The sequence below is a fragment of the Struthio camelus genome, chromosome 25 (assembly GCF_040807025.1).
Source record: "Struthio camelus isolate bStrCam1 chromosome 25, bStrCam1.hap1, whole genome shotgun sequence".
In the NCBI taxonomy this organism is placed as follows: Eukaryota; Metazoa; Chordata; class Aves; order Struthioniformes; family Struthionidae; genus Struthio; species Struthio camelus.
The window spans coordinates 2,569,014-2,595,943 of record NC_090966.1 but is presented as its reverse complement, the minus strand read 5'-3'; the positions used below and the strand labels follow the sequence as shown (position 1 = coordinate 2,595,943).

At 40.7% G+C, this 26,930-nt stretch overlaps 1 protein-coding gene and 1 long non-coding RNA gene across 2 annotated transcripts; one reads left to right on the top strand and one right to left on the bottom strand.

Moving 5' to 3' along the window:
* Positions 1-13,704: 13,704 nt before the first annotated feature.
* Positions 13,705-16,663, top strand: LOC104144831 (olfactory receptor 14A16). Its single transcript, XM_068919076.1, has one exon. It carries the CDS (start codon positions 13,906-13,908, stop codon positions 14,851-14,853), a length of 948 nt encoding a protein of 315 aa, XP_068775177.1. The 5' UTR covers positions 13,705-13,905; the 3' UTR covers positions 14,854-16,663.
* Positions 16,664-17,312: 649 nt separating this feature from the next.
* On the bottom strand, positions 17,313-24,828 carry LOC138062236 (uncharacterized). The gene is made up of 3 exons (XR_011136318.1): positions 24,676-24,828; positions 22,015-23,772; positions 17,313-20,405 (listed from the first exon to the last, which is right to left on the bottom strand). It is a non-coding gene; the product is annotated as an uncharacterized lncRNA (long non-coding RNA).
* Between the last annotated feature and the right edge of the window lie 2,102 nt (positions 24,829-26,930).

Below are 26,930 nucleotides of genomic sequence, written 5' to 3'. Positions count from 1 at the left end.
CTAGCAGGCTCTGGGAACTCAGGTTTGATTTCAAGCACCACTCCTGAAAGCACTATGGATTAAGGAGTTAGTATAGATAGATAGATACATACAGATACATATATACTTAGTGGGAGTCCCATCATCAAATTTTTAGACATTGAAGGTGGCTTTGTCAGACAAGAAAGTCAGAGGAGAGGAATGAAAACTTGCTAGGGAGCTCTCAATCTTCCTAAGGATAGAATGAATCACTCATAGTGCTGTGCTTGACTTTGGAAGGACCCTGGACAAAAAGTTGGGACTTTGTTTTCTTAATTTTAGATCACTAATAAGATGAGATGATTCTCATGCCTATATATGAACTCTGAATCTCAGGGGAAATTCTACATAGCACTTCCAGGGGAGTAGTGGTCAGAAGACTTACAGATTTATTTCCCAAGGTTGTTTCTGATTCTGAAAAAGAATATGAGATCAAAGATTAGCATGAAAATATAGAATATTGTTGTCAGTGTCAAAGTTCTCACTCACTGTTTTCTGTTACTGTACTATATTTTTGTATGGTGGAAGTGCCTAAAGATTGAAGTCTCTCACTAATGGCAAACCTTGCACCCTTCAACTCAAACCATGGGCAACAGGTATGGAAACTTTTGCCTTTCCTTGGTCTGCTGTCATATTTGACAGAGGTCACCAAAGTCATCTTCCAATCAAATCCAGACATACACACTAAAGTCTTCTTAGTATGGCTCCCCCTTCCCTTCCAATAGTCTAGAATGAGTAGTATATCTTCTTAAGTTGAAAATCAGGACAATTAAGTCAGGGTGGAAAGCTGAGGAGGAGGGATTGCACTTGTACATGTAAATGCGGAAGAATATCGAAGAAATAGACGATGGATGCTAGCCAGACCATTTCATGGGAAAAAGGAGCGTCTGCAGGGCATGCTGACCCATAGTCACATGATGTAGCCTTTGCCAGCATGGCACTACACCTGGGCTTTGAATTGAGATTAGTGATGAGCTCATTCTGCTTACCGTGCGTGCATATAGTCCATAAAAACCTCATATAGTGCCCCCCCCAGTGTTCCTCACCATGTACTGACACTCAGAGTTGCCAGGGACTCTCCCGCTCCATTATTGCCTCTTTCAGGAAACTGCTGGGAAACCCCCACTCAGACACAGAGTTAATAAACGCTCAATATCAACCACAGTGTGCCTTGTGTTTGTGTATCTGTCCCTGCTGGGAGTCCAGACATTGACCCCACCTTACCCTTACAATTGGTGTAGTAGGCAGGATACACAAACGACAATGCAATGGCGGATGCAAGTGAAGGGGGAGGACAAGAGCCCAGGAGGGGTGCTCGCTTGCGGTTGCCAGGATGGCCCCAGACTGAGTGGTGGGGGCTGGTAGCTGCATTGCTTGCTACTTTGGTAGTCCCTGAAGATTGGCCAGAGCTGGCACAGGGGGGAAATGTTACCCCAAAGGCCATTGAATATGCTTTATGGGCTATGCCCTTCCATGCTGCTTCAGAAGTGACTTGAAAGCTAGCTGGACAATTAGGGTGGGCACTATTAACAGGCATTTTGGCCCTAGACAATGAGGTATTGTCTTTGCAGCAAGGAGGAAAGGATGTGGAAGGGAGAATGGAGATTTGTGTAATGCAAGGATGATAGCACAGGAGTTGGTTTCGACCTAAGCTGAAAAAACTCAGGAATTAACCCATAGGGTAGAGAGATTAGCTTTATGAGCGGCTAATAAATGCCATGCGTGCTATGGTAAAGCCGCAGCTACAGTTGCCCAGGTGCGAGCAATAATAACTAGACCCTCCTGGAACCCAGAGGAGTGGAATGGTAATATTTGGAGCACTTCATCTGACTCGGACGTTGAATTTGGATTAGAAGGAGAACTGGCTACTCCCCAGGTCCGACCTCTTGTGCAACTGAGGGGGGAGAGGCAAGTAAATGGGAATACAGTAGAGCAATCTAGAAAGTATACCCTGAAGGAATTGCGTGAATTTTTAACTACCTTCCAGCAGCAGCCCAGGGAGTCTTTGTTAGCCTGGTTAGTGAGAGCATGGGATGCAGGCACCGGATCACTTACTGTCTTAAGAGAAGAGCTGAATTCAACGAGCCCCTTATCAGCTGATGCTCAAGTACAGTATTGTCTTACCCAATTACCTTCCGTGTGTGATGGGGCAGGAAATGTTATTCAAGCTCCAATATTATATCAATGGTTATGCACTGCTGTGGTAGCTGCTTACCTGTCCACAGGTAAATTAGCTGCTACAGTGAGAGCATGGCATACTTTTGAGAAAGGGATTAATGGGTTGCAGCAGCTAGGGGGTAGCTATTGGCTTAGCAGATGGAGAAGGACCAGATAGTGCTGAAATAACGTGGTAAATGAAAACCCAGTTATTAAAGGGGGCTTCAAGTGCCTTAAAGCCATTACTACTTGGTACAGTAATGCTTACAGCTGGGACAGTAGGGACTTCGGTAAACAATATGAGGGATTTGGCACTTGGTAGTGAACCAGATATTAAGCAAGTGAGAGCAGTTCAGAATTTCAAGGTGAAAAAATTGACAGGGACTACTAAACTGAGTGGAAAGGTAATGAGGTGACAGATGTAGACTGATTTGCTGCAGGCAGGGGTATTACGTAATGAACTAAATGATCTTCCTACTGTTGACTTGTTTAATCAGTGGCAGCAGTTACTGCCAATCAGCAATATCGAACATAGGCTACCGCCCCACCTGCTCCAGCCATAACATGGAAATTGCCAGTAAAAAGACAATGGGTGTGGGGGGGGTCCCCCACAATATGAGCGTCAGTTGCGGCCTACCATCCGGGGGACCAACACCGTTACGTACCCCTACAAATTTGCTGGCACTCTGAAGGAGAAATTGCTGTGCTTGCTTTAGTAGATACTAGGGCACAACTTACCGTATTACATAGCGTGGTGTGTCTATATAATAAAATTGCCCTACCATTAGTGGCCGTAATACCTGACATGTTAACTCTGCTAGAAGGAGTAGGAAAACATCTGCAGGAATGGAAAGCTGTCATTGATTTGGCAAATGCATTTTTCTCCATCACTATATCCCCTCAATCGCAAGATCAATTTGCGTTTACATGGGATAATAAGCAATGCATGTTTCAAGTTCTTCCCAAGAGCTATAAACAAAGCCCCACCATTTGTCACCAGATGGTCTCACCTGATCTCCCTTCACCCTTAAAGAGTGTACCATCTATCGTTATACTGATGATATTTTGACAATGGGATCTTCTAAAGAACAAGTATGTAAACAGCTATCATTGCTAGTACAGACCCTACAGGAGCAGGGGTGGGCTGTAAACCCTAAGAAGGTGCATCACTTCACTCTCAAAAGTGAGTCTACTGCGAATAGCTTGACTGGAGTCTTGTGCACCCTTCTTAGAAAGGTACTCACACGCAGCTCTAGGTAAAGAGAGCTACTGTAGGTCATGACCGAAATGGATACAGATACCCAAAATAAAATATTATGAACACTTTAACAATAAAATCAAGAAATAAGGAATACACTGTAGAAGAAAATATGACATCACACACACACACACACACCATTTTTTTTTATCTGTATGTTTCTAACTTTAAGAAATGTTGCTATTTAACCCTTTCCATTTTTCTATTGCTTTTCTCATGGTCATGTTTTCCTTTTGTTTCGCTGGTAATGGTTCTGAGCTTTCTTTTGGCTGTAAAAGGGATATGAATTTTAAACAAATTGTTCCAACAGCTGATTTGACATTTCCAAAAAAAAAAAACCTCATTCCACTTTTATCAGCTGAATCCATTGTTCACCTCTGAAAATTTTTGTTACAAATGCTTATGCTTCTATCATCGAAATGTTGAAAAATGGTGTTAATTTTGGAGGAAAACATCCATCCCAAGTAAATGCTCCTATACATAGCTGTATCTCATTAACTCTTTAACTCCTGAATTAGTCAATCAAGTCGATAGCCAGTTGTCCTTTCCATCTGCTAAATTATCTCACAAGTCAAAGATCTAGCTGGGTATTTTCCTTCTGTACAAGTATTCAGTTTCTCTTAATCTAATTCTGTTCATTCTGTTGTTTAGGCATTTTTCAGTTTAATTCACCTCTCCATTGATTCAGCTGTTTTCAAGGTTCACTCTCTGAGGAAACTAGGCTTCACTGAGACCAGAGTTAAAGACAAAACATTATTTTTTATTATAATTAAATATGTGTTCTTCTTTCAGTAAAACAGACTTTAAGGGTTTTTTTTTTTTTTTTGTAATTATGATAAATATTCCTCCTGTTTCTGTGTATAGTTAGTACAACATATAAAATTAGTGATAATTAGAGCAGATGAAGACTTTGCAAACTAACTGTGACACTTCTGTGGGGTGGTAAGAGATTGGACTGTAAAAAGAACTTTCTCATTCTGTACATATGCATCAAAGGGTGTCTTTGTTCACTCACTGCTTGACTGCAAAGTTGCTTTTCTTCTCATTCCCACTAGGTCATGAGCCAAACTAATTTCCTTTCAAAACATCTTTATTTCCATTCTTCCTGTAGTACATAATTAAAATAAGTGACAAACGAAAATTATGTTTTACGTGTTCATTGAAACGCAGCCTGAGAGCTCTCTAGTTCGATACACAACACGTAACTCTATAGGGAGAGGCAGAACACCAAACACAGAGCTGATTATGGCTGCCAGCCCTTTAATGAGTCTCCTGAGGAATCCGGTGCTGCCTCCCTGTTACTTTGTAACTGTGTCAAAATCTGGCAAAGTACCTGAAGAAATGACTGGCAGAAGCAGAAAGAAAACTTACTTGGAGTTTTAATGGATCCCAAAGTGACTGGAAGCTGAGATAGATGTTGTGTTCCCATAGGGACTCATTAGTGCAGAAACTCACAGGCTTTGATTACAGACAGAGAACAGAAAGTCATAGATCTCTTGTAGCAAGCTTCCTCTCAATATATTCTGTCAAGAAATGGAAGTCAAATAGTAATCCCCAGGTGCTGTGAAGGTGATCCTTTTAGTCAGTCATCCCCACATGTGGAATGAGGAAAGAAAATACCATAGAACTTCCTTTCCAAACCTGGACTCCCACAAGACTGGTAGAGGCATCTACCGGCTCTCTAGGCCGTAGTGATAATGATCAGGCAAGACACTGCAACTGAAACATACTCCCTGACGTGGTCATCAACTATAACCCTGCTGACAGACTCCATCCTAGCTCACAGGTCCCTCCCATCCACTCTGATCTAGGTCATCCCTGAATTCAAAAACATACAGACTGAAATGTTGCATCTCAGCTCCAGTCCGTTGTTACACTGGCCCTTGAATACCTCCAGCTCTGCTCAGTGCAATCAGAACCATAGGATTAATGGCGTTTATTGATGTCTATGTAACCCAGTACTTCTTGCCAAAGCTCTGCTGGTGCCTATCCCAGTTCTCAATGGCTCATGTTAGTAAGAAACCACAATACCCCACCTCAAGACTGATGTAACAACATATTCCAACAATGAACAACCAGTGTTCATTATCTACTTGTTACAAAGGAGATAAAACAGATTCAACAAACTACCCCTTGGCACTGTCCCTCTGCTTCCAAGTTCTGCTCCCTGTCACTCACTGAGCACACTCACACATGAGCCCCTGATCACCATCACTGAATCAGAGTTTATTCACTCTTTTGGAATGAAAACTCAAGTTCACTCCATGACAAAACCAGAATATAGGCTTGGACACAGTTTGAGATGCCCTGGAGTACCCCACCTTGATCCATATCTACTTCTTCATATCTAGCTCTTATCCTTCTTGAACTCTTTCACAGAGGCCTTGGAGACTTTGTCTGTGAAGGCAGAGACAAATGAGGCAATGAGAACCTCAGTTTTCTCTGTGCCCAGTGTCCCACCCACTCCATTTAGCAGTGGTCCCATATTTTCCAGGTTTATCCTTTTGCTACTAATGTTGTGGCAGAAGCTTTTCTTAGTGCTCCTAACAGCCCTTGCAAATCTCAAGGTCAGCTTTGGCTTTCCTGACACCATCCCTACATGCTGTGACGTGCCGCTAGAGGGGCGTCTGGGATTCTTTCAGATTCCAGGTTAGCTGCACTGACCTCGAGAAATCATCATTTGTCAGATATAAGAATTTATTAGAGCTAACTGGTTCTACATGTTACGGACTCTGGACAACACTAAACAATAAACACCAGACAATCTATAAGTACGACAAAGCTAAAAAGTATAGTAAAGAACTAAAATAGAATACATAATCAGAGTTCTATGGTTAAGCCACAGATGCACAGTATAATGATTGTTCTCGGATGCACGGTATAATGACCACTCTCACCCTTTCCTTGTCCTTATGGGCTACCCCTCTGGTACAGTTTTCCTTGGATTGTTCTCACCACACTCGAGCTGCACCAAGAGGATTCAGGTTCTCCCCGGCAGTTGGCATCAGGAGAGTCCCTGCTGATGGGTGGGTTGTTGGGTCTGCAGGCCAGCTGACAGGGAGTCCGAGTCATGCGGCTTGCTTTCTTTTATCCTTCCCGGGCTTAGTTCATTATTCAGTTGATCAATGCCAGACCACAGTTAGACAATAGAACAGATCGCCTCAGTCAATAACAGTTTGGATGCCAACAGGGTGGTCAACAAAATGCTCAGCATTACGGTCAACAGATAGCAGTATGCATATTCAACAGATAACAATGTGCATATTCAACAGATAACAGTATGCATATTCAACAGATGATAATCCAGTGCGAAATTCTACAATACATAGATGCTTACAGTGCGAATCTGCAGTGTCGTTTCTCCTTTGCTGACCAGGTTTGCTCTGCACTCATGGGGTCACTGGAGGGCTGTGGCAACCTCACAGTGTGGTGGCTCTGGCTGTGGTGCACCAGGGGTTCCTAAACTCTTGGAGAGCACCTCAGAGCAAACCCCTCTTCTATGGGCTGCACCATCCTGAGTCCCAGGCTCACCTGTGTGGCATGTATCACATGTCCAGGCAACGTTTCCAAATCTTATTTTGTAGCCTGTTCCTACTTCTACCATCTGTATGTTGCCTTTTTGCACTGGAGCTCCGTCATGAACTCCTTGACAGTCTTCCTTGTTTTCCTGAGTATCAGGAGGAACTAGTCTTGCAATTGGGGGATGCTCTTCATAAAGGACTGCCAGGTTTCCTGAGCACCACCAGTGCCAGCTACCTACTACATATCAAAATGTAGATATCTCTGCCTGGACTAGCTTTTCTGGAAAGATGACTAGTGCACTGAACGTGCATATTTCTTCTCATTAAAAGCAGTGTGCTCAGGTGAGACACTCAAGGAATCATTCAGATGTCTAAACATAAGTGTCTAGTACCCATTTAGACACCCAAAGGTGCCTCAAGCATCTGTACGGGGCTTCCAGGTATGGCATAAAGTCTCCAGACACTTTCCAAACCAGCAGCTGGAGGCCAGCTGGGAAAGACAAACTTCAGTGATGCTGGACTGTGCTTAGGAACATGAATTGCTTCTCTAAACTTAAGTGAGATCATTTCAGTCCCAGGTGCTAAAACATACCAAATCTCCTCAGCTGTATTTTTTTTTTTAAGTAAATTCCATGTCCCACAGCCCCTTCTCTGGTCCAGAGGCTGGCTGAGACAGTCTAACCTCATCCCTTCTACCAATCTCTATTAGTTCCTAAAACTGAGATGTCCCACTGAAGTTGCCTCTTGAGAGTGGACTCTGTCACATGCTAAATCATGGATTGTGCCTGGCAGCTTTCCTGGCCTAAAACCATGCCCAGAAACACACAAGCACAAACAGAAACTGTTTAAGACTGTGGACCTGAGTGTCAGTGCCTGGAAATGTGTAATTACTACTGTAGCAATAACTTCTGTGCAGAATCTTTTTTGACCCTAGTCCTAAGAATATTACTAAGCCACTGTCTGAATGAAGTCTATTTACATAAGTGAAAATCTGGCCCTTTAACTGCGGTGGAAAAGAAAAAAAGCAAGAGGAAAAAGCAAAGGATACAAGTAGTACCAGGGAAATGCATTTCAATCGCTTTGGCCTTTAGATGGCACCAAAGGATTAGAGATGAGGCAGGGAAAAAGCAACGGGACACTGTATCATAAGACTGGAGATGCACGTGGCTTCAAAACAGACAGACCGAGCAAAATGAAGATATTCGATGGGAATAGTAAAATAAATCGATTCACTTATCTGCCTTATATTTAAAAATGAGAGAAATAGCAATGAATTATCATCTTCATTGTTATTGTCTCCAGCGTTTCTTCAAGAGATTCTTCATTGTTTCCTAGGACTCTAAAGTGGGGCCAATTCTTCCTTTGAGATCATCCGGTCTACCCTAACTCTACATCTATTTTCTCCAGAATAGATCAACTGGTTTCAACCTTGGTTTCTCAAAGTCAGTATTTTGCAGATCAAAAAAAGTTCTGAAAGAAGAATCAATATGCTTTTGTTACCAGCTGAACTGTTCAACCTCTAAGCTGGGAGCAATACCAGTACCTCAAGAGAGTCATCTGTTGACATTTTAATGCCTATGGCTACTCCTTTGGCTTACAGCTACCACTCCAGAAGGGCACATTTCTGCTAGATCCTGTGTCATATCTGCCAGACCCATACACATTACCTTAAAATATCACTGAAGACCTATATTTTGAGACTGAAATGTCACTCTAGATATGTAGGATGTGATGTGTATTGGGTGCTCTAGCTGCCTTCCTGGTCACTGGAGATCTAGAAAACAAAATGTTGAGAGCTGTCCAGTCCTCCCTAAAGCAGCCAATGTCTGGCTAGATGGACTCCAATGATTGCAGCGAGTAGGCCTCCACTGGCTGTACTGGGAATTCAGACTCCATGGCTCCCATGGAGATTCTCTCATGAAGATGTGTGCATTTAGTGATGCTCAGTGTTGAATGTTACCTAAGACAGTGCAATGTCTTTGTTGGAATGATCCTTGGGATCTTGACTCACAGATTGGATCTTTATCACTAAAATGTAGGCTTGAGTCTCCCTAGGAGTGAATGGAGAGAATGAGATACCTCAGAAGGGCAGAAAAGCAATTAGCATCTTACTCCCTTGATCAATGGCCTAGAGAGTTCAGACTTTAAACTGAGACATCTTCCATTAAAGGTGGCTGATGTCCCCTCTCTTTCCTAAAATCTTTGTCCTATTGGCATCTAGAGAATTTTTCTGACAATAGCAGTGGGGTATAGTTGGAAATGGGGTTTTCCTTCCGGGTAACAGCCTTACAGTAAAATTGTGCAGTCAGAAAACAGGAAAATTAGGTTAGGAATACCATCAAGCTTTTGTGGCTCAATGCAATGCCCCTTTGATTAGGCTAGCTGATATGTCTTAAGAAGTATCGTCCATATTTCCTGCTGGAGGCAGAAGGGAGGACAGGTAGGAAGCACGCCCGGTGATTGTACCCAGGCAATGCAGGTGGGTTTAAGGTGAGTGTAGAGCTCAGTTCTACACTATATGGCCACTGAGTTCCAGCAAAGAGTCAGATGTCTACAACTCAGGTCCTGAAGTTGAGGTTCTGGGTGTCAGCTTCAGGAACATTAGTTGGCTGAGCTAGTCACCTTTGCATTCACAGAAAAGAAATGGGAATTTTGCAGAAGATGATCTGTCATTCTTTCAATAACTTTCAATAGTTAATGAAATAGAAAAGGCTTCCCGTTGAAGGCAACTTAGAACAGTGTCAAATGAAAAATGCATTATTGTGTTCCTGAGACTTCAGGACATTCCCTTTTGTTGAATTTATAGTCTCAATAGTACCTTTACCATATTAAAAATAAATTATTAAAATATAATTGTAGTGTGAGTTTTTATTATACTACCAAAACAGTCTTGTCTTGCAAAGGACTTTTTTCCTAATGAAAGTGATTGTTTGCAGGTCCCTGAAATTCAGCTACACTCTTCAAAGGAATCAGGATAAGCCAGTACAATAGGTAAAAGAATTTCAGTATCTCAGTAGGAGAAACCTACTTCCATTCAACCATTTCAAATGTAGAATAATTATGGGACATCATGTCACACTTTAAGACCAAATGACAGTGTGGAGATTAAATTGCATACCAAAACACTTTAATCATATTTATATGAAACTTTATGCATTACACCATTTCCCTGATCCTTGGGACAGATGGCACAGTCCAGGAGAGAAGTCAGGTGGATTAGTATAGTGATTCTTTACATGACTTCCCTGTCCCAAAGAAGAGAAGATGCAGCATCAGAGAGAAGTCAGGTGGGTTTGTGTAGTGGTTCCAGCTATGCTATGTGTAGTCCTGGTACAGGTTTTTGAGGTCCCCTGGGTTTTCTCAGGTTCTCTGCCTGTTGGAAAGATGGCCCTAAATCCTGATGCAGGGTTGTAAGGTTTCCCTCCAGAGTCTCTCTGGAATTCTGGGTTCCCCCCAATATTCTTAAGTGTCTCTAATTATAGGATTGGGTAGAGAATACTTCACTGGTTATTAATCTGTTCAAATTGCACTATAATTTTATGATTTGCTGTCAGTATTGTTGGCACTCACAATCTGCTTGTTTTGGATACTTCTGAACAAGTTTGCACTTCTTGATGGTCAACATGTTGTTCATATAGTTTGACTATCTATTTCCTTGAGCACCCCAAAAATATCCAAGTTTCATTCTGTTGTTTCGGACAGGTCACTGATCCTTTTTCATCTACTTCTACCACAATAAAAAAATGATTAAAGTTCACAGGCTTATTCCAGCAGCAATGCTAACTAGACCTAACTCATGCTACACACCACCACAGTAGGATTCATCTGAATAAACAAACACCTCAAATGCAGATAGTGTACCGGGTCTTAAGAGGCCATGAGATGATTTTCCCTGATAAAAGCATGAAGATCTCCCACATTACAATTGATCTGACCTTTTTCAGACATTTTGGGGAGATGGACGGTGTCCTATATATATGTATTCTTCGCCAGTGACTATTAAGGAAGCCTAGTAGACCACCTCTGACTCAGAGAAGGAGTATACATAGTCAAATAATTTCACTTCCCAGGTCACTCCCAATCTTTGCTGGAACTGAACTTGAGTTCACTCCTAGGCTCTCTTCTGGAGCAAACCTACTGGTTCCTTCCATGAGGATACCAGGGCACACCAGACAGGACATTGCACTTTTGGTTCCCATTGTAAAACAGTATCACCATGACCTCACTGAATTTGCCACCTCCCAACAAAAGCAATCTTCCAGCACCATACTAGAAGTGTTTCTATATGCACTTATACTCTAGCCCATGTAATGGAAAACCCTGGCTTAGTTTTACATTATAAAACCATCAGTCTGGTAGACTGCAACACAGCACTCCCTTTATTTCAGTCTTTTTGAAAAGGAAGGAAAGGAAGGAAAGAAAGGAAGGAATGGAAGAGAGGAAAGGAAGGAAGGAAGAGAGTGGGAAAGAGGAGAAGGAAGGGAGAAAACTCACACAACTGTTTCTCAATTATCTGTCTTAGGGCCTAGGGGAGACTCAGGCTACTACTGTGCAGCGGGTGGACCAGGTACATTGAATTATGCAGCCTCTAATGGCATTTTAGATACTTGGAGCTTCCTGCCTGGCCTCCAGTTGCTGCTCCATATGGATACAAGTCTACTTTAAGCCTGTGATGTATCTGCCAGCTCCCTGCAGCTCTCCATGGCCATCTCAATTGGTTCCAGATGCCTGTGTTTCAGCAAATGGCATCTACCTTGCGAGACTATTGCAGAGAAACATAGAGACTGTAGACGCAATCCACTCAGTACCCAAAGGCCAGCAAGAGACTGCTCTCTGGAACTGATGTTTTTATCTGTGTAGAAGCAGATCACAGTGCTAAAGACAAGGGAGGTGAAATCCACTCCGGCTTCACAAGGTTTGCAACTTACTCTGAGGTTTCTGAATTAAAGAGTTTAAGTACTCTTTTAGGCTACTGTGTTAAGTAGGAAATCAGTTGCAAAGAATAGTTCTACATGTCATTGCTTTCTGGAGCACTTTGTGGATACATTCCTCATTCCTCATTGGTATGTGTGTTATGAGCTAAAAAGTGAATTCTTGTCCTCACCAGCCAGTCCGGTTCAATTTCACTCTATTCTGCAAATCTGTTATTTTGCCTTAATGTCCTGTACAAATGCCTAACAGTGATATGATGAAAAATTTCAGGATTACCACAGTTTTAGGGGGAAAATATGGGTCCCTCTGAGGAACCAAACTTACTGCCTAATCTTGGGTGCAATGAATAGCACTTGCTGATGGAGAAGCAAGAAGTTCTCATTAATTATTACTGTGATGGATAATTACAGTCTGTGGAATAATTAGAAAACTATTTTTAATTACCTCCTGCTTACACAAGCAAGCAAAGGAGACACGTCAGTTGTTTGCTGGTTTCTAGGAGATAACTCATGAGAGTTCATATCTGTGGATGTGTTTGCCAACAAAAACTACTGGAATCTCTGTAGCCAAGAAAGAAGATCTCAAGACAGGTGAGAGATAAGACCTCTGATTTCCCAGGAAGCTGTAAATGTCACTGTTTACTAAGTTATTTCAGCTCTACAGCCAAAGCCAGGGAGACAATCATGCCAGCAAAGATGCCAACTCTTGTCTGCCTGGTACAATTCTTCTAGCCAAAAGACAGGCAATAAAATAAAACAAACCTTTCTGGAAGGGATTCACTTCATCTTAAGGAACAAGTCTGAGAAAAAATACAGCAGATGTTCCCCCCACAACCACCACCAGGTGCAAGGTGAGTTTGAAGTGAAACTCTCAGACTCTACAATGCGGGTGCCCAAGGTTAGGTGGGATAAATCTGATCGTCCATGGCTGGGTATAGGAGGGAGGACAACCTCAACCACTTAAAGAGTACAGAATGCAGAAGCAATGCACAAGATTCAGTTAGAGGGAGTTGTTTGAAAGAAATTGCAGATTGTGACTGATTTTTCCTTCTTCCCTAAACTCCTTTCTTCTTGTCTGGAAGGAATTGAGGCAAGGTATGACAGGTCACAGGCAGTGTTTTGAAGGAACTTCTGGCATATATTTCGCTCTTGCTTATTGAAATTCAATAACAGACAGACTGAAGTGGAACTATGGATTAAGCTTTCAACAGCTGAGTCTGTAGGAATTCCTTGTCCACTCTTGATTATTACACTACAGACTCTGAGATGAAAGCAGAACAGAGAACTGCAGTAACTTAGAAATTTAGGTAGAGCAATGGGGGCCTGGCTCCATCTTCTTGAAAAACCTCCCTTTGGGAACAGCTTACTAAAGACTTCTCCATTATAAATGTGCACTTCGGAGGTAGGACCAACTATCACCTTTGATTACCATAGAAGAGAAAAATATACATCTGCAGTAGAGTTCAGATGCCCTTTTTTAGATAGTGGCCACAGGATGAGATGTATCAAACCATAGAAATATGTGTTTTGTTTCTCTCTATTGACTAAGAAAGTTGTTAAGCCAGTTAGCTCATATGGGGACATGTACAATGTCTGGATGAAATCCCTCAGTACTTAAGTAAGATGAATTTCTCTGTACACAAGTTTTATACATAAGATGTATCTATGTATGTACATGGAGTTCAAAGAATTCTGGAGAAATTCTGGGTAGGAAAGCACAAGTTGTCATCATACGTTACACTAGTAGTGTAGCTTTTGAGAAATGTCCTCATGGGTACCGTGCATTCATGCCAGTTGCAAACATTTAGAACAGCTGAGCTTCTGACAAAAGTCTAAATATCCTGCTAGGCTCTTGCTAGGATTGTTCAGATAAAAAGAAAAATGAAAAATGGACAGAATCCACTATGCAGTTTTTGAAACTGAGATCATTTAATGTTAAGGATATGGCAATCCAGAACATCAAACCAGCTTTCTGTGACTGCTTTGTTTTTCAAATTTAAGGTTTGAGCAGAAAAGGAAAATGTTCAACCAAACTACTGTGACTGAGTTCCTCTTGCTGGGATTCTCTGACTTGAGGGAGCTGCAGATCTTACATGTTATCATCTTCCTAATTGCCTACATGTTTGCCCTGATGGGCAATCTTCTTGTTATCATGGCTGTAGCCTGTGACCACTGTCTTCACACTCCTATGTACTTCTTCCTGATGAATCTTTCCATCCTGGACCTCAGCTCCATCTCTGTGACTGTCCCCAAATCCATAGGGAATTCCCTACTCAACACCAGGTCAATTTCTTATTCTGGATGTGTTGCCCAAGTCTTTCTTTTCTTTTTCTTTGCTACAAACAACTTCATCTTCCTCACTATCATGGCATATGACCGCTATGTTGCCATCTGCAAGCCACTCTACTACAAAACAATCATGGACTTGAGAGTTTGTGCCCAGATGACTGCTGCTGCCTGGATCTGTGCTTTTCTGTACTCTGCAATGCACACTGGTAACACATTCTGGTTACCTTTCTGTTCCTCAAATGTTATTGATAAATTCTTCTGTGACATACCACAGCTCCTAAAACTCTCCTGCTCTGAGGCAGATATCAGTGAACTTGTTATACTGGTCTTAAGTGCATGTCTGTACTTCATTGCCTTCCTTTTTGTAGTTGTGTCTTACATTAACATTTTCACTGTAGTGTTTAAGATTCCCTCAAAGTATGGCCGGCATAAGGCCTATGCCACATGCCTTCCTCATCTCACTATGATTTCCTTGTTCATTTCTACCGGGATCATTGCCTATGTCATACCTATCTCCCACCCCCTATCAGTTCTAGATCTCATCGTGGATGTTCTCTATTCTGTGCTGCCTCCTGTGATGAATCCAATCATTTACAGCATTAGAAACAAAGAGATCAAAGCTGCCATAAGGAAATTGATGGTTTGGAAGTTCTTCCCCAAAAGAAATCTGTTTTTATAATCGTTTTTGCTATGATTACACCTTAATGAGCACTTTCTGCATAACTGTAAGAGTCTGATGGCATTTGCTCCTTCAGACTCATTTGCAGAGTTTTCTCAGATCTGTAAGAAGTTACAGCAGTTAAAAATGCTCATGTTTACCTTCTGAAATCAACAGAGGTCCTCTGAGTTTGCACCATTAGAAGTATAATTTAAATCTCCCTCTCTAAATATCAGGGTTTTATCCTACCAGCCATTTATAAACTATCTGAGGCTAATTACACATAAAACTTCTACAGGATTATAGGATAATTTGTGTTGGAAGGGACCTCAGGAGGTCATCTAGTCCAACAGCCTGCTCAAAGAACAGTCAGCTATGTGGTCAGACCACGTTGCTCAGGGCTTTATCCAGTTGGGTCTTAAAACTCTCAAAGGATGGAGATTTGCAAAACCTTTCTGGGAAACCTGTTCCCATGCTTCACTATCCACAGGGAGGAAAAAAAAAATCCTTTTAACAGTCAGAACCTCTCCTGGTTCAACTTATGCTCATTATCTCTCATCTTCTCACCATGCACCATTGTAAAGAGCCTGACTGCATCTTCTTGATGACATGCCCATGAGTAAAGCTGTTATTAGGCTTGTCTTTCTCAGGCTGAACAATCTCAGTTCCGTCAGTATTTCCTCACAGGGCATGTGCTCAAGCCCTCTGACCATCTTGATAACGCTCCGCTGAACTCGATCAAGTTTGTTGATTTCTTTCGTAAAATGAGGGCCCAAAACTGGTTGCAGTACTCTAGATGTGGTCTAATGACTGCTAGTTAGAGGGAGATGATCACTTCCCTTGATCTATTGGATACGCTCCTGTTAACAAAGCCCAGGATGCTCATGGCTTTCTTTGCTGCTAGGGTACACTGCTTGTTCATACTCAGCTTGCTGCCCACCAGGTCTTCAGGGCCTTTTCTGCAGAGCTGCTCCCAAAACAGTCAGTCCTCAGTCTGTATTTTTGCAAAGGGTTATTCCTTTCCAGGTGCAAGTGCATTTGTCCATGTTAACCTTCTTGCAGTTCCTGACCACCCATTTCTGCTGCCTAACTCCTTCTGAATGGCAGCCCTGTCACCAATTGTATTGACTAGTCTTTCCAGTTTTGTGTCATCTGCAAAAAAATGTGGGAAAGTACTCTGTCACCTCCTCCAGGTCACTGATAAAGATGTTAAACAGGGCAGGTCCTAGTGTTGATCCCTGAAGCACTCCACTTGTTATCAGCCTCCAGGTAGAGTAAAACTCATTAATTACTACCCACCATCCAGCCACACTTTTTGCCAGCCTAATTATCCATGCACCAAGACCATAACTTCCTGTCCTGCTTATAAGAATGTTTTGGGAGGCAATGTTGAAAGCTTTACTAAAGTCAAGATAAATTACATCAATATTCCTTGAATGGATTAAAGAAACTATAATTTTTAAAGTCTCTCCTTTTTTTTTTGGTAGAGATAGCAAAATTACTAAGATTACAAAGATAGCACTGTCCTACTCTTTAACAGCTGATTTGTCAGGTCTATCTGAGGATTTGGGGTTTTTTGGGGGTTTTCCCTTCTCAAAATGTTGTTTGGGACCCAAATTTTAACACTGATGGTTTGTTCACAAAGTGAACATATTCCTTCTTTTGTCATTATTGAGAGAGCCACTGGTGGCTTCTGAAAGTAATCTAGACCCTAAAGAGAGAAAGACATGTGACTATTATGCTTTAAGCATATATATGCATACATATATATAAAGGACAGCTCCAACATTTGGACTTTCTGCTGTTTGTGGTAAAACTAAATGGGTTAGCATTTTAATTTTAATTTCAGATGTAAAGATCCCTCTTTCTTTCATTTAGAGCTGTTTGAAAACAACCTTTGGAGGAGAAAAAGATTAAGATAACAAAACACAAGTGATGTAAAGTTTCATAAAGTAATGGGCAAATTTATTTTCTCTCTTTTTTTTTTCTTTAGCATGAAAGAATCATTTGAAAAGAGAATAAATTATTGCATCAAGCTAAGGCTGGGACAGACTTACAGTGGCTTTTTAGATACAAAAAATGGGATTTGTTTGATCTATGTTTAACCATCTCAATTTTTTGATATCTATTCCTATCTAGTTATTCCATCTTCTGTTCCCCTCTATGGACAATGGAGGAAGAAATACCCATGGTAAGGGCTAATTCATCTTGCCTGTGCCCAGATGAAGTTAATCACCTTTTGAAAGTACCCATCTTGGCTTGAAAATAGGAGCCTAAACTGACTAGACATCCATCTCTTAGAGACATAAATTAAGCTAATGACTCCCACCCCAAGAAATGTAACTGGTAGGGAGAACATTACCATTATATATCATTGTCACTTATAAATTCTTTAATCATGCATATAGTCTTATAGCATAAAAGAGACATAAATTTTCAGTGTTGAAAACAAAGCCAAGAAAAGAAACAGGAAAACTATAATAAGGATTTCAAACCTTCTGGGTTCTTTAAAATAAATGTTAAAATCAAACAGTGAAATTTCTCATATATATATATATCTATATATGCATGCACACATACATACATTTCCCCTTTTCCTACTCACATAAAAACATTTGATCACTCCTTTATTTGTATTGCTGTATTTATCCATGCAGAAATATACCAAGTGGAAGCAGAGGATGGAAGACCACACTTTTATGACTGAATTTATTCTTCTTGGTTTTCCCAGCTTTCAAAGGGTTTATGTTTTGCTCTTTGTGGGAGTTTTCGTCATCTACATTTTGACTATCACTGCCGATGTAATCATCATTGCCACAGTGGTAAATGACACTACTCTCCACAAACTCATTTCTTCCTTGGAATTTCTTCCTTGCTATTTCTTTCTTGAAAATCTCTCTTTTGGGGGATTCTTCTGTCTCTCAGATACAATCTGAATTTCTTGTTTTTTCAAGACCTATCTCTCTGCTGTGTGCTAACTGTGGTCAGAGGAGGGGCACTCTTTCTGTATGCAGAAAAGAAGGGGCTGCTTGACATCATTGTGTCCAGTTCTGGGCTCCCCAGTCCAAGAGAGACATGGCACTCCTGGAGAGAGTCCAGCGGAGGGCTACCAAGATGATTAGAGGGCTGGAGCATCTCTCCTATGAAGAAAGACTGCAAGAGCTGGGCCTGTTCAGCCTGGAGAAGAGAAGATTGAGAGGGGATCTCATCAACGTGTACAAGTATCTGAAGGGGGAGTGTCAAGAGGATGAGGCCAGCCTCTTCTCCGTGGTGCCCAGCAACAGGACAAGAGGCAATGGGCAGAAAATGAACCACAGGAAGTTCCATCGGAACCTGAGAAAAAACTTCTTCACTGTGAGGGTGACAGAGCATTGGAACAGGTTGCCCAGAGAGGTGGTGGAGTCTCCTTCGCTGGAGATATTCAAAAGCCGTCTGGATGTGATCCTGGGCAATATGCTCTAGGTGACCCTGCTTGAACAGGGAGGTTGGACTAGATGATCTCCAGAGGTCCCTTCCAACCTAAACGATTCTGTGATTCTGTGATTCATTGGGGGGTTGGGATAGGAAAAAATATCTCAGCTGCAGTCCCCAAGCTCTTGGCCAGTCTTCTGGATGTCACAAAGTACATCATCATAGCTGGCTGCAAAGTTCAAGCCTTCTCCCATTTTTTTCCTTGGTGCTACTGAGTTTTTCCTCCTCACAGTCGTGTCCTTTGGCAGATACACAGCCATATGCAACTCTCTCCATGACACCACTATTATGAGTGGAAGAGTGTGTGCTCAGCTTTCATTTCACTCTTGGGCTGGTGGTTTTCTGACTGTTTTCATGCAAACCATTTTGGTGTTTAGACTGCCATTCTGTGGCCCCAATGTCATCAATTACTTCTACTGTAATGTTGAGCCACTACTGAAGTTGACTTGCACAGACACCCACCATACTGAATGGAGATTGTTTTCATCGCTGCTTCAGTCATTCATTTTTGCACTTCCTTTTTGACTGTCATGTCCTACTTCTTCATCATTTTCACCATACGGAGGTTCTCATCTCCCTCTGGGAGACAAAAAGCTTTCTCCACCTGTATAACTCATCTGACTGTAGTTACTAACCTTTATGGAGCAGGCATATTTATTTATGTCAGGAGAAGAGGACGTTCATATTAAATATGAATAAAGTGGTGACCCTTTGAACACCCTTGTAACACCACTGTTCAACCCTTTCCTTTATCCTTTGAGGAACAAAGATATAATGACTGCCTTCAAAAGAGCAGTCACCAGAAATAAAATATTTGAAGCTTAAAAAGTGAGGCCTAAAATGATGACTTTTCTGGATGTTCCTGTAGCAAACTGATTCTAGAAACTTCTTGGGGAAGCAAATGCCAAGAATTACTAAAAAGAAGACAGAAGCAACTATGATTAATAAAGCAGGATTATTGCCTTCTGACTGTGTGATCTGTGGAAAATATTTGACTTACTCATTCAATTGCTTGTTCTTCCTATTGGTTATTCTGAGATCATGCTTTCAGATCTTTTCTAAAGATTTATTATTTTCACTGTCTGTCAAAGCAAAAATTAAAAAAGGCTGTCTTCCACTTGCTGTTTCTGTTTCTCATTTGTTGTTATGCACAAGATGTTTTATGACCGTAAAACTTATTTGTTCTAAAATAAGCAATTTGAGAGGCTTGTCTTCCTGTTTGTTGTAGCTTTACTGACCCCAAATATTAAACTTAACACAGATGACTTCATGTAATCCTACTTTTCCTTCATGTTCTGCATCATTTGTGCAATTGATATATGATGCCTCCCTTTTTTAGTGATGATCCTAATCAAGCATATTGATTCTCTCGTTGATCTGCCTGATCTTGTGTGCAATTCAAGCCATATGATTTTCCTAAATTAATCCTTGTTTGAACTAAAACAAAGGTTTACTTTTATCCTTTAGGGATAGACTCATTGTGGCTAAAAGACAGATAACATCATTTAAGATAGTCATTTTAGTCTCTCTATTTAGTTCACCTTTGAATGAAAGACTCAGCTGGTATTCACTGGCAAAAGCAGTTCAGGGAGTGATTTGGCCTTCAATTCCTCAGCAAATCAGAATTTGTTTCTGAAGGAAAAAAAACTTTAAAAGCGATAGCTGGAGTTTTTATATCTCCTTAAGGCTTTTTATACATTCCTTCCCTTTAAAATCTCCCACTCAGTGAGAAGCAATTCTGAAGAGTCATTGGAAGTGTCAGCTTTAACATATGTCTTAGAAATCATGTATTCACGGTTCTTTTACTTTCTTGCAGAAATGTGAAAAGTAAAAAGCAATGGTGAAAAACCAATCTCTGACTAAATTTATTGTTAATGGTTTATATCATGATGGATTTTCCCCACATTCAAAAGGTGTAAGCTCTCCTCTTCGTGGAGGCTCTCGTGATTGACATCTGGACTGCCACTGGAAACATTACAGTCGTCGCTTCTCTTGTATCCCAAATCATCTTCCACAAGCTCTAATTTCCTTTTTGGGAACCTCTCATTCTTGGGAATTTGATATGTCAGCCACTTTCTCCAAGCTATTGGCCAACTTCTCCACTGTAAAGAAATTTACTAGCTTAAATAGTGGAAAAATACAGGCCTTTTCATTTTTATTCCTGGCAGACCCTGAGGCTTTCCTCCTCACAGCTCTTTCATTTGGCTGATCCATAGTTATATGCAATCAATTCCATTACACTCCATCATGAACACCAGAGTTTGTGTCCAGCTAGCACTGACTTCATGGCTGGGTGGCTTCATGCAGTTTCCCTCCCAATCTACGGCCCCAGAGTTATCAACCATTTCTATGGTGCTATTATGCCATTGATTAGCTTGGTTTGCAAAGGCATAAATACTGTCAAAAGGATTATCATCTTTGTTGTTTCCACTCTTGTCTTACTCAGCTCTTCCTTGCTTATTTTGGTCTCCTAAATCATCATCACCACCACCGTCATAAACATTTCTTTAGCATCCACAAGACGGAAAACTTTCTCTATTTGTGTACCTCATCTGATTGTTAGGATTATGAGACACATGCATGATGCATTCATGTATGTGGAGTCAACAGTACACATTCATCTCTGAGTACTGAACAAAGTGATTGTGTACTATATGTTTTTCATGCTATTATTAATCTATCCATATACACTTTTCAATATAAGGAAACAAAGGATGCAATAGCAAAGAAGAACAAATTGATGCAAGGAGGAAAAAAGGTAAATAGAAAGGGAAGCTGGAATAAGACCCCATATTCACAGTGAGCAGACAGGATTCAAATCAGATCAGAACCACTGTGAAATAGACAAAAGCAATGTAAATGATTCTTTTCCTTTTAATTCCTTGTCTGAACAAGGTTGTTAATTCTATTTTTAAGATAACTGATATATACATTAATTTTTAAATGCAGATTTTTATGAATATGTAATGATGATATATGACCTAGATACAAAAGAGAAGGAACATAATTTAATCTTATAGTATCAGTAATTCTTTTAGTCAGAAAATGTTGTACTAGCTTCATATTTTGCATGGCTTAGTTTGAAACAAACTTAAATAGTAAATAGATAAAATAGGGATGCTATGGAACTATTAAGAGTAGAATTTGTTTAATGATATAAGATGGTATAAGTAGGGAAAAGAATAAATGTTCTAAAAATACAGTAAAAAAGCAAAAGAATATAATATTGAAAGGGATTGCCTGAGCCATAGACAGTAGTTCCCAGGAATCAGAGGTAATCATGTAAAATAATCTGCATTTGTTTGAAGATTATTACTGCAGAGGGAACAAAAGACTTGGGCAAGAGCTGTAAGTATTTACAGTCACTGTGTCACTGTGTGAATATATATAAATATATATATTTTTGCATTCACCTTGCACAATCTCAGATGCTTAGTTCTATCACTTAAATTAGGAGCCTCAGTACTACATGTTCCTTTTTATGCACTAGAAGCATCTTCCAGAATGTGACTCACAACATTAGTGAGATGAATTGCCTCCCAGAAGTGTCCAGCTCTTTTCACTGACAGGAAGACATGAAATGTTGATAACTGGGATTCTTAGGCACACCAGGTAAGCCCCCCAAAGTGGACAAGATAAGTTAGGGTTAAACAACAATGTGTGAATATGTCTTTTGCCAGAAACAGAAAGAAACTTTCTGAAAACAATCACCTGCCAGAGAGCACAGGTATTCTTATTGGTCTTCTGGGGGAGTTTCGTGTCCATGCTGAGCTGTTGGGTGATGGCATCTCTATCCACATGCAGTCCCACTACCTTATAAAAAAAGCTATGCTTCAGGGTCCAAGAAATAGTACATTTCTTCCGCGATATTACTTCTTTTCTGAGATCAGGCTGTACATGCATCAGTTGCCTTGTGCTGCAACTAAATATATGTGTATATCTATCAGGGAAGTAGTCATCACTGTGAAAGGAGTGTTCAGATGACTGATAAATTGGGCCAGTATCAAACTTTAAAACAAAACTTCACTAGGTTGATATTCATTAATAATGCACATTCCCAGTGGTTAGTTCTTAATCATTTTCAATCATTATTGCCACATGTTCAAGCAGTTAGTCCTTTACGGTGTTATTCTACATTAGTTTTGTGTATGCAATACCACAGAACTGATGCTGTGTAGCTAGAGTTGCTGGCTTTGGATCTTAACGGTCTTAGTTGCCCAGATTATCAGGCTCAAGAAATCTTTGATGAGGAGAGGTGAAACCAAATTCCAAACCAAATGAGTTATTCCTCTCCTCTACCCTACCTCAGATTTTGAATCTTTTATTTTTATAAGACACTGAGGTTCTAGACAATTCATAGCTTTCAGACTCCATTGCAGACATCATGGTGCAAGACATACTGTGAGGAGAGTTATTTTCCTAGATTGATGTAAGTTTCTTATCTGATGTTTGGTTTTTCTTTTTCTTTTTAAAGAAAGAACTGTCTTCACACAGCTGTGTGTTCACATAGCAAGTTCTCATAGCAAGTTAATAACAAGCATGACATGCCAGGACTGAGGATTTGCACAGTTGGCATAGGCCCAATTAGCTTATGGTCTATAGTCTGTTATTAGCAAGGGCAGTACTATTTTTACTGGGTTACTGGGTACAAAAATGCTTATGCAGATATGCTATATTAGTGTGCTTATGCCTGTGTTCGAAACAAGCTAATATGAAGATTTGCTTGGTCTGCATCTGCTTGTAAATGCAATAAACCTCTGTTTTAACTACACTGGAAACATTTTATTTTATTCTTTCCTCCATTATACTAAGTTCCTTCACACTGATGATTGGGTCTTATGCTTACATTATGTACATTGCTGTGATGATACATTCTGTACAAGATCATTAAGAAGCTTTCTCTATGAGCACGTCATATTACCATAATCAACTTTGCATATAAAAGCCTCATTTTTGTCCACTATGTCAGGCCCAAAGAAAGCAAGTCCTTGCCTTATGACAAGGCTGCTTCTATGCTCACTGCAACAGTAAACCCTTTGTTTCAGTAATTATAAAGTAAAAGAGATCGTAGTTGAAAAATTCTTCCTAAAAATGTGGAAAAATGTGCAAGTGTCCAAGTAAAAGAAATGAAGCATCTGAAGAAAATGACGACGCAGGGAAATTATCTTCCTCTCTGTCAGAAGGCTGTAGAGGGTGCTTGGGATGAATGTGGAGGTGAAAGTCGTTTCCAAGAGGGCAAAATTCCTGAGGAAGTAGTACATCGGGGTCTGAGGGCACTGGTCGACAAGAGCGACAGTGGTGACAATAATGTTTCCAAGTAGGATCAAGAAGTAGGCAATCACAAGAAGCATAAACAGGAAAATCTCCAAATAGTGGCTGTTGGTCAGCCCCAACCCCCCACTACTCTTGTGTTGTTCATTGAGACTTTATATCTAGCAGAAAAAAAAAAAAAGCACCTATTTTGAGAACCTGTGGAAAACAACATAAGAACCAAAGTCAGTCTGATTCTGCTGACGTGTAAGGGGAATGCCAGTAATGAACCCCTGTGAGAGATTGAAGCAGCCACAGGAACCACATATTAACAGTTTTGTTCATGTAAACACAGTCCCAAGCTCAGAGCCCTCATCCCAGTCAAAATGATTCATACAGGTCCTATATTGGATTCATTGAGAGAAGTGCATGTGCAGAAACTGTTTAGGACCTTAGGATGAATGAATCTTTGAATGGAATGACAACATTCACCCTCCACCAAATATGGAAAAGGCAAAGTGCACACAGTGAGTACTTTGACTAAGTGCCCAAAGACCTACTAGTTGAAATTAATTCAAAAGCAATACTGCAGAGGAATGCAATCATACTGTAGACTGACACAGAAGAAGATGAGACAGAGCAGTTGATGGATATATTAGTATTTCAGAAGAAAAAATTACTGTAGTAAAATGGAGGAGTGGGAAGAGAGAGTGGATGGGGAAAGAGAAAGAGTGAGAGACTCTATGAAGAAAAGGCTGGACAGAAGAAAATGAGGGTACAAAGAGAAAGAAGGCTGGACATCACAGAAAGAAAGGAGAATGCACAGAAAAGTGCATGGATATGACCCTAAAGCAAGAGAGACTGTAAGAGGGGGAAGGGGAAAAAGTATCAAAAAAAATTCTGCTTATTTGTTTTTTGTTTACCCTCAGCTCTACAGCTCCACTGGATCAACTCTGATGCTGATGGCAACTCTTTCTTCCCCATGGCACTTCTCTCCAAGTATTCCTCCAATTTACAACATCCTACCCCAAGCTCAGACATGCTGTACATTGTTCAATGCACTGTGCCTACTGCACTACTGTATGGTACTACTGCAACAGTCAGCACTGCAGTTGCCATTACCTTGTAGAAGACAAAGAGAACCTGAAGAATCTGGTAGAAATAGCATGCAGCGATGCCCCTCAGTCATACTCTTTTCTTGCAGGTTTACAAGCTCCCATCTATGGTATTTCAGCTGTATTTTCCTTCTCTCCTCTCCTAGATGCCAGGCTGCCTTGCCCTAAGAGAGATATACTTTGTACAGTTATATTTTCACTCAAATCTCCCAGATTGTATCTACTGTGTCTTAACTGTTGAATTTGGTTTTAGACACTGAAACCCTAGATGCTATTTCTGCCTTACAATGCCACCAATAAGGACATTTCTAAATGAATGGGGGGGGGGGGAGGGGAAGCTGATAGCACAATGCGTTTCCAGAGAAGGCAAGCACCTTTTAGATAGCTCATAGCCTATACAAAACATGACACCCTATTTTCCTTCTGCAAACTTATCTTGTTGACAGACTCCTTACAATGTGTTTAACAAAAAGCTACAGATGAGCTACGATGCTACTACCTTCCTTATCACACTATTCCCATCAACTCTTTCCCCTTTAGTGTTCTTTTTTTCAGCAAAACACAGGGACATATAGCGTCATCTCATGGTTGTTTCTCATTTTACACTAAAACAAAACAAAATAAAAATATAGAAACATACAAAATTTAGAATGTCCTTTTTTAATACCACAGATGACAGACACTTTTTTGGAAGCTGAGACTGGTCCCTTAAAATAAGAAACTCTCTGAATAATAACTAAAAGCTTCTACTTTAGTTTGGAAACTAAACCATTCAGTTTTCCAAACTCTTATCCCTTTCATCTGTCCTTGTCTCCCAAAAAAATCACATCCAAGCTCTAAGGAATACTACAAATATTTGCCGATATATCCACAAAAATCCAAGATGCTTCAAAAGAAGGTCTATGTCTGATGTTCCTCCTCCATTTAATTTGTCACTTGGCAAATAAATGTCCTCTCTTTTCAGATCCTTTTTATAATGGTGGTAGCATATTACATTCTGGTGCCTCCTCACTGACTCAAACCTCAGAGACCAATTAGGTATGGAAATTTGCCAAAGACCTTCTGGGGAAACACTTCTGAAATCTTAAGGAACAGCAAGAACATAATCAAACTATAGGAGAAGAATGAGTTTGGGAAGGACCTCTGGAGGCCCAAACGCCTGCTACAAGCAGAGTTAATTTCAAAGCTGGACCAGGTTGCTAAAAATATTGTCCAAGGTAAGTTTGGTTATCTCCAAGAAGGGAGATTCCACAGTTTCTTTGAGCACCTCCCAATGCTTTGCCAATTTCATCGTAAAAAGTTATTTCCTTGCGTTCAGTGGAGATTTCTTTGCTGCAGACAGTGCCCCTTACCTCTTGTTCTTTCACTGTGCACTTCTGAGAATTCTAGCCCTGACTCCTCCATTAGACTCACTCAAGCTTGACGACATCTATTTTTCACTTGTGGATTTTCATGCTATACACATTTCTCCAGATGCAGTCTAATAAGTGCCAAGCAGCAAGAAATTTTCATTTCTCTTGAACTGGCTACACTCTTGCTAATGTGGCCCAGTATGCAGTGAACTTCGCTGTCACAAAGACACATTGCCGACTTGCGTTCAATATATCGTTCATCAGGAACCCACAGCTCTGTTTCTGCACAATTGCTCCACAGGCAGTCAGCATCCAACCTACATCTACATATACAGCTATTCCATCCCGTATGCAAGGCAATTGGAGCAAGTCCACTCCACCTCACTGAGTACCTGAACTCCCTAGCTCCCTAGCTACTCAGTGTGGGTAGTGCCAGGAGGCACTAACAGTGGAAAGGAACAAGGAGTATTAAACTACCCTTTGGCACTACCTCCATCTTTCTATTATCACTATTAGGAGAAAAGTGACCAACATGGAATCCTAAAGCAGAGATCTAAAGCTGGTAGAGAATACATGTCCTTGTAAGAACTTGTAAGACAAGTAAGTTTCTAAGTCAGTGAGATGCAGCTTCCCATATCCTTACTTAGATTAAGACTCACTCATCTCAATCAGCCAGTTTTGTAGCTGTGGAGACAGGCAATGGGCAAACTAATGTTACATAATTGCGTTACTGCAAATCTCAGTTCTGCAAAGATCAAAACTTAGTTTTGAGTGTTAATACTTTCCTTCTTCCTGCAATTTATAAGTTAGGTTGAAATTCTTTGCCAGGCACCAAGGGGAAATAAAGAAGATGATCATTAACCATTCAGCACCGGAGGAAAGAGGGTAACTTCAAACTAGAGGCCATCTG

Excerpts from the sequence above, each read along its gene's own strand:
- LOC104144831 (XM_068919076.1), top strand. The coding sequence starts at position 13,906 with ATGTTCAACCAAACTACTGTGACTGAGTTCCTCTTGCTGGGATTCTCT.